We start from the raw sequence: 8,208 nt of genomic DNA on the forward strand, positions 1-8,208 counted from the left end.
AAAAAGTTCCAGCAAAGCAGATTCTCAAAGATCTATATGATCAATCATTATTCTTGCTGAGCTTATGTAAATAATTAGGCCAAGTTTGTTAAAACTGTGTTTGTTTTTCAAATAAATTAGTCCTGATTTGGCTATCTCTGATTAAAAATGAAGGTTATTTTAGAGAAAAAAATTATGTTTCAGTAACACACCTTTATGGATGTTAAATTCTACATCTGATAGTCTTTAAATCTTTGCTGCTTACCTAAGCTAGACAACTTGAGGCAAACTTCAGAGAAATTACCACAGTAGCTCACATATAGACAATCTTCTTGCTTGTTATTCAATGGGGCTAATAACAGGACCCCATGGGCACACGATTAAACAGCTGGAAAATGGGATTGATTCCCCAATGATTGCATAACTCAACTAGCACCTTGACCAATTCTATGTGGCCAGGATGATGAAATCGTTCCCCAAAAGCCAGAGCATACCCCACTCTGTAGGGTTAACTATGGGCTTGTGGAGATAATGGATGACCCCGCTTTCTTTATGATTGGATTGGATGATGCACTTGGGGATGCCCTTATCTCTTGCCAAGTCTTCTCCCACTTGCCAGTGATTCCTTATACTTAGGGTATTGTTAACGCTGGACCTCAAACAAAGAGGTCCTCTTGATGGTTTCATCCCTCATAGTCATATTTATCCTAGAAGCCACCACTGTTGAGGTACTATTGCATGGGGATTAACATAAGAGTAAAAAAATAAAAAATAAAAAAAAGATACTATTGCAAACAAAGCCTTTCGCCAAGCATGTAACAGCCCTCCTGGTGGGAGCCTCAAAGCTCACCACGGGACAGTCCCTGACTATAATGACTTCACGTAAGGTCCAGAGTGTCTTAGAAACCAAAGGCCACCAATGAATGATGGAGGCCAATTTATTAAATACCAGTCTACACTTATAGATATGCCTGAAGTAATACTTGAAACCTGTCAAACTTTAAACTCAGCTACCCTTATGCCTGGACCTGACCATCGTACTTCTACAGAGCATAACTGTTCAGAGGTCATTGATCTCATCTATTCTAGTCAACCAGATTTAAAAGATGCCCCTGTTGAAAATGAAGATGACAGTTGGTTTACTGATGGCAATAGTTTAATGGAAAAAGGAATAAGAAAAGCTGGGTATGCTATAGTGCTCACTCGTGCTTGGCAATTGCCAAATCTTTAATATTTTCTTTATTTTTGACAGAGAGAGAGATCACAAGTAGACAGAGTGGCAGGCAGAGGAAGAGGGAGAAGCAGGCTCCCTGCTGAGCAGGGAGCCCGATGCAGGACTCAATCCCAGGACCCTGGGATCATGACCTGAGGCGAAGGCAGATGCTTAATGACTGAGCCACCCAGGCGCCCCTGCAATTGCCAAAGCCTTAAAAACTAATATTTATATTGACTCCAAATATGCTTCCCTAGTCCTACATGCTCACAGAGCAATTTGGAAGAAAAGGGGATTATTATCAAGCCATAACTCCCCAGGGCCTGAAATTATTACTCTTCTTAAGGCTGTACCCCTATCTAAGGAAGTAGCTGTGATTCACCTCAAAGGACATCAAGGGACATGACCTTAGAATCTAGAGGAAACAATTCAACAGACTGTGCAGCACAAAATAAACAAATGTTAAGTCTTTTATCAGTCTTAACTCCAATAAAGTCCTTAAGTCCAGGCTATTCAGACCAAGAAATGCACAGGACTGCCTTGCTAATAATGAAGGAAAAATCTTTATACCCAAAAATAACCAATTGAAGGTAAAACAGTGCTTACACCAGGCTACTGATTTGGGTAAAAAGGCCATGGAGGTGGGGCACCCAGGTGGCTCAGTCGGTTAAGTGGCTGCCTTCGGCTCGGGTCGTGATCCTGGGGTTCTGGGATTGAGGCCCGCATCGGGCTCCCTGCTCAGCCGGGGAGCTTGCTTCTCCCTTTCCTCTGCCTGCCTCTCTGCCTACTTGTGCTCTCTATCTCTCTGTCAAATAAATAAATAAAATCTTAAAAAAAGAAAAAAAAAAGGCCACGGAGGTGACAAAAGCTTTGCTAAGAAAAATTGTCCCTAGATTTGGATTCCCTTGGTCCCTACAAAGTGACAACAGACTGTCTTTTATTACACAAATTCAAAAGACGGCCCTCCAAAACTGAATAGCCCTTGATATTTTGACTGCAGTTAAAGGGGCCCAGAATTAGATGACTGTCTCCTAACAGGACCCAATGGTTCTCACTTGTGTCCATAGCCCCCCCCAGGCTGGAAGGCCGCTGTATTTTTTGCCTGGATGCACGGGCACATTGTTGGGGTTTTGCCCGGATGCACGGGCACATTGTTAAAACCCTTACCGGGCACCTGGGTGGCTCAGTCGTTAAGCGTCTGCCTTTGGCTCAGATCATGATCCCAGGGTCCTGGGATCGAGCCCCACGTCGGGCTCCCTGCTCAGCTGGGGAGCTTGCTTCTCCCTCTCCCTCTCCCCCTGCTTGAGTTCCTGCTCTCGCTGTCAAATAAATAAAATCTTAAAATAAAATAAATAAAACCATTACCAACCCAGCCAACCTTCCACATTTAAAACAGTGGTGGACACGTTCTGTGTCTCATTGGTATGACCAACTAACATCCATTTTTATTCCTCTTTGGGACTGGAGGGTGTTTGGCACATGGAAGCTCTTAATAAGTACACGGTCAGAGCCCTAAGTGATACTCTTCAAAATAGAATGACATTAGATGTTTTAGCTGCTACACGAGGTGAAATGTGTACTAGCATAAAAACGAAATGCTATGTATACGTTCCAGACGATCACAAAATATTTCTGGGTTTCTGACAAAAATACTCAAATTGGCACTTTAAACAATCCCTCTCTTCCTCTAATGAGGGATTAAACTCCTGGACTGGAAAAGGATTTTTTGTCAACTATCACAGGACTCTTATTTGAGCTTCTTTTTTTGTTACACTAATCATGTTTTGCTGTTTTCTCCCATGTCTCTCCACCTGGTGTCAAGACTCCTCACTGCCATTACTTCAAGCCAACAGATGATCTTACCACTTAGGAAGATCTACACATGCAGTCTCCCTTGGATTCAGCTGCCTCTGCTGTTTGTAACTCCTCTGTCTATTTAAGCCCCAACTGACCAATGTTGACCCATAGGTAGGGACATCTCTATGCCCCTATTCAGCAGGAAGAAGTTACAGAAGATGAGACCTTCCGCCCTCAAGAATCTTAAAGATTTAAGGATCAAAATTGTTCAGGGGGGGAATGATGTGGGAAACAAAGGCAGAAGAAAAATTATTAAATTTCCTTACTACCTACAGCCCATTGACAAGTCCTTGAAACAGGCAGAGTGACATTCCTCTAGGGACTCAACTGCTTCGATGTTAATACTTTGCTAAGGGCAAAAGGCAATCCTAGCCTGACCCCCCCCCCAAACACCACTACTAGGATCCTGTTAAGTATACTTTAACATAAAAAATTCCTTTGTAAACTTCCTTTATCTCTAAACCCACCAAAATATGTTTTGGCCATCATCCCCCAAGCATATGGCCCACCGATATACATCTGAAGGGTCTCATGACTAAGGTTTTATTAGACGGAAATCAATGACCTTTTCCCAACAATAGCTAGCTCCCTCAAGGTCCTAGAAACCTTGCTTCCAGGATTCCTTAGAGACTTACACTATCCCTAACCCCCTCCCAACTTGAAAGTCTATATGGGCCACTCCTCATGACCCCAGTGCAGTTTCTGCCCATGGGTCCTGTCCCGTGTTTCAGTCGTTAATCATCTGCCTTTGGCTCAGGTCATGATGGAGCCCTGCATCGGGCTCCCTGCTCAGTGGGAAGCCTGCTTCTCCCTCTCCCACTCCCCCTGCTTGTGTCCCCTCTCTCGCTGTCAAAAAACCTTTTTGCACCAAAGGCATCTCAAATTCAATCTTGACCGCTGGCTCTGCACCCCACCCCACCAAACCTCACCTATATTCCAAAACCACAGGGATAACCTCTCACGCGGTAGTGCATCAGGGATAGGAAGCCCACCGGGCATTTGCCATGCACCGGGCATTGAACTTGTTCTGCTTCACGCATCTCACGTAATCTTCACAACCATGATAGGCTACGTGCTCTCATCCCCGCATCCCCCCCCCCGCCGCCTTGTAGAGGTATAGAAACCAAGTCTCAGGTCAGTTAACATGCACAAGGCCACACAGCTCGTTGCCCCACACTCTGCAACAGATCTATCTAGCTCACAAAAGAATGAGGAGCCAGATTCTTCTGTCCACCATAGCATCCATCAGTCCCTCCCTCTTTCACCCTGGTTTCATTGATTCATCTTTTGAGCACCTGTGTGTGCTGGGGCTCACTGAGTTGGGAGCTGTTGGGAGGGCTGTGACTGGGTTTCACTGGGTTGGGAGCCGTTGGGAGGGCTGTGACTGGGTTTATCAGTCACCAGCCCCCCTCCTGTGTACTGAGCTCCCTGTTTGGCCCTGGCACTTAAGCGGTATGCACTGAGGCCATGCAAGTGAAGGAAGGGGGAGCCTGGGGAGTTGGTGGCAACCTCCTCTTCCACCCCCCTTCCCCAAACACACACACAGGCAGGTCCAGAGAGAGCAGAGGCAGCTGCCTTTATTAGGGGCCACAGCCCAGGGGGCTGCCTTTAGTCAAGGGCCAGACACTTGATCTTCATGTCGCCATCGGCTGCCAGGTAGTTGATGGCCTCCAGGTTGAGGCGGTTGGGGAACTTGAATAAGTATCCATCTGGCAGCTTGATGGTCAGTTCCGTCTCGTCGAAGGAGATGCACACCTGGGGGGTGGAGAAGGGCAGTGAGTGGTGGGGACCCTCAAGCAGGGGCTTGGGTTTTGTGGTGACAGCCGGCCGGCAGGCCACGAAACTTCCCCAGAGTGCTTTCCTCACGCAGCCTTGACCACCGCCGGCTTCACGGCCCGGGCCTGCTGGGAGGGGGGCTGGTGCGGGCTGGTGCGCACGGGCTTGGACACAGCAGGGGAGGGGAGGGAGGGGGCAGGGCGGGCCCTAGGTCTCTAGCCGCTAAAGCCAGCTCCGCCCCCCGCCGCCCCGCGCCCCAGCCCACCTCCATGACACTCCCGGGCAGGAAGGGGAAGGTGGACTCGCGATGCTCCACGCCCCAGGCCCCGGCGTTCCTGCTGTTACACACGATGGTGTTGACGTCCCCGAGCGCTTCGAAGCGAGGGTTGAAGTGCAGGCACAGGTTGTCGCTGTCTTTGCCCAGGTTCAGCGAGAAGCTGCGGGGAGCAGGGGGCACTGAGGCTTTCTCGGCCAGCTGCAGCCCCCTCAGACCGTCCAGTCCGGGCCACCAGCTGGGGGACTCACTGAGCGGGGAGGCTCTAGTTCTGGCCCTGCCGCTTCCTTGCTGTGTGACCTTGAGCAAGTCGCTGCCCTTCTCTGGGCGCCAGTGTCCTCATCTGCCCAACGGGGCCTGCCCCAGAGCGATCTCTAAGGGTCTGGCTGTGCTGACAGCCAAGACTCTTAGACGTTACTTGGTGTCCCTTTGGTCAAGGACGGAGAGACTCCCTCCACATGGTGACCTCTGGGAGGGCAAGTGTCCTTGTATCTCTGTACTCCTGGTGCCCAGCATGACGACACACAGTGCTCAATAGCGGTGGGGCTGATAAGCGCGTCATCATTAAAAATGCATTTGCTGAGCGGAGAGAAGTACCTACCTCGGAGGGTTCGGTAAGCATGAAAAGGATAGCGCACATGGTTCTTTCTAATGTCAGCTGATCATCGTCATGGTCACTGAAGAGACCCAGCATCTCACTTCCTCCACACAACCACCTCCCCCCCTCCCCCCGCCCCCGCCCGGGAATCGACAACAGACTGAAGCTCAGGGCGGTTGGTTGACCGGTCCAAGGTCACATGGCTGCTGAGAGACTCGGCAGCCTGCTGAGTGGATGATGAGTGAAGGAAGGAGGACCGAAGGAATGAAAGCTTGAGTGAGTGAAGAGCGCGGGACCGAGGGACCCCGAGGGCCAGCAGCCGGGTGGCGCCCCCATTCCCTCTCCCGGGCCCCAGAGCGGCCTCGGCTCCCTCCCACAGTGGGGGCGGGGCCAGGCAAAGTAGAGGCGGAGGCCGCAGCTGGTTTGGTTTAGGAGGCTCCGGCAGGGAGGGATGGGGGCGACTCTAGAGGGGGCATCCAGACCCCGAGGTGGAAGTGACTCACCCAGAAGACGCCACCGCCGTTAACCCTCTCGCCGCCGGAGGGAGGGGCGGGCCTGGCCGGCCACGCCCCTACCAGAGGGGAGCGGCCCCGTCGCGCCCCTCCCCGCCCTCCCCCCCGCCCCCGGGCTCGGTGCCCCGGCCCCTGCCGCCCGCCACCCCCACCTTCACCCGCTCACCTCTTGGCTTCGGGGGCCACCTCGCCCTGCACTCTGAGGCACTCCCCAGGTTTGAGATTCAGGTTGCTGGCGATCAGACCCTGCAAAGACGACGAGACCAGAGTCAGCGAGGTTAGATGACGCAGTGCCCGGGGGAGGGGGTGGGGTGGTTCCTCTGACCCCACCCGCGGGAAGCCTGGGGAATCCAGGAGGCCAAGTTCTCCGTGTGGTCCCGGGCAAATCGCTGCTCAACCGGGTTCATTTCCTGTCAACACTACCGAGGTTGTAGAAGGCAGAATCTAGAAGTTTTTGCGATTCAGCGTGGGGATTTTGGATTCAGAGTGGTTTGGGAGGTGGGGTGCTATGCTCCAACCCTTCATTTAATAGATGGAGAGAAGCGGACTCGGAGTGAGTGACACTGCGACTTGATGGCGAAGAAACTGAGGGTCTGCCCTTCTGCTGGAGAGGAGGCGACCCCTGGGCTGGGAGATTCCCCACCATCCCCTTCTAGCCCCTCGGTACAGAGAGGCGCAGGGGTTGGAGAGGAGACCCCTAAGGGGCAAAGCCAGGCCCCTCTGCAGAAGGAAGAGTGAGTGGCCAATGGCCAGAGTCAGCAGCCTGGCCGGCTCAGCAATAGCGAGATTGACCGCATAGCGTAACTGGTGTGAGTGGTTGCTTCTGCCAGAAACTTGAACCCTTTCCCTCGAGGCCTGCAGAAGATTCTTGCCTCCTTCTCTCCCCCGTAGCACCCAATCTCCCGGCATGGGGAATGTGTGCGTGTGGATAGGGGTGGTAATTTCCCAGCCCCCACCTGACTGGCCTGGACGGAACCACCCTCCACCCACTAACCCATGCAGGCACCCTCCGGGCAGCCTGTCTCAAATCCTGGCTACTTTTCAGACCTCTCTAGAGCAGAGAATGACTCTGCCCTGGCCCAGTGACTGGGGACAGCTGCAAGGGGGGAAGGGACAGGAGGCTCTCCGGGGTGAGGAGTGGGGAAGGGACAGCGGCCTGTGTATCATCAAAGTGCTTCCCTACCCCACCAGTTTGCCACACCCTTCTCTCTCCCGGTTATCCGAGAACTGCAAAATGTCAAACCTTGGCGGAAATAACTGTGCTGTCAGACCCCGGAGGAACTCAGATAATTCTTAAGCCAGAGAGGGCCTTTGGGGACCATGGCGCCCACCCCCATTTTACAGACGCGGCCACTGAGGCACAGAAGGCACTTGTTCGAAGCCACACTCCAGGGACTAGAACCCAGCTCCCCATCTGCTCCCACTCTCCCCGGGCTGTCTGCCCCCACGCTATCCCTGGGCCTTGGGGCGGGGTCCCCACACTCACACAAGCCATGACTGAGGACCGGAGGATGTTCCCGGGAACTGCCGCACCAGCCGTCTCACGACTCTACGGGAGAGATAGGCCCCCGGGCCGCTCCCACCCTTTTAATGGGACCAGGCTCCGGTGAATCCCGCCCCCCTGGAAGCCCAGCCAATTGTAAGCCAGGACAGGGATGGGGGTCCACTGGAGGCGGAGTCCATGGAATTTTGAAGCCGTTCTGGAGCAGAGATGACCAATCAGAGTGGCAAACCCCCTTCTTCCTTAACCCCTCCCCCAGGGTCCAGGCTCCACCTCCCATTCCCCTTCATCCCTCCCCACCCCCACCAAAAGAATTGTGCTGTGGCAGGGCCTGGGGGGGGGGTGTGGGGGGGAGCCAGTGGAAAATAGTTTGAGGATGAGTTAGGCACAAGAGTTGGCGGGAAGGAGACCTAGGGCCAGCAGGCCGAGCTCAGGGGGTATCCAGAGAAGATGGCTGAGGGGATACAGGTTCCTTCAGGGGATCAGAGCTGGGGTTCA

The 8,208-nt window shown here is 52.6% G+C and overlaps 1 protein-coding gene across 1 annotated transcript; it reads right to left on the reverse strand.

Moving 5' to 3' along the window:
* Positions 1–4,600: 4,600 nt before the first annotated feature.
* On the reverse strand, positions 4,601–7,960 carry LGALS1 (galectin 1). Its single transcript, XM_006740953.3, has 4 exons — positions 7,696–7,960; positions 6,376–6,455; positions 5,091–5,262; positions 4,601–4,804 (listed from the first exon to the last, which is right to left on the reverse strand). The coding sequence occupies exons 1-4, from the start codon at positions 7,702–7,704 to the stop codon at positions 4,658–4,660; spliced, it is 408 nt and encodes a 135-aa protein (XP_006741016.1). The 5' UTR covers positions 7,705–7,960; the 3' UTR covers positions 4,601–4,657.
* Between the last annotated feature and the right edge of the window lie 248 nt (positions 7,961–8,208).

This window comes from Leptonychotes weddellii, unplaced genomic scaffold (genome assembly GCF_054177405.1).
Source record: "Leptonychotes weddellii isolate Sample4059 unplaced genomic scaffold, ASM5417740v2 HiC_scaffold_5415, whole genome shotgun sequence".
In the NCBI taxonomy this organism is placed as follows: domain Eukaryota; kingdom Metazoa; phylum Chordata; class Mammalia; order Carnivora; family Phocidae; genus Leptonychotes; species Leptonychotes weddellii.

Bases quoted from the DNA above. Each gene is read 5' to 3' on its own strand.
- LGALS1 (XM_006740953.3), bottom strand. The intron at 5,263-6,375 runs GTGAGCGGGTGA...TGCTCCCCGCAG, and splicing joins GTGGCCCCCGAAGCCAAGAG to CTTCTCGCTGAACCTGGGCA. The intron at 4,805-5,090 runs GTGGGCTGGGGC...TCCACCCCCCAG, and splicing joins TGCCCGGGAGTGTCATGGAG to GTGTGCATCTCCTTCGACGA.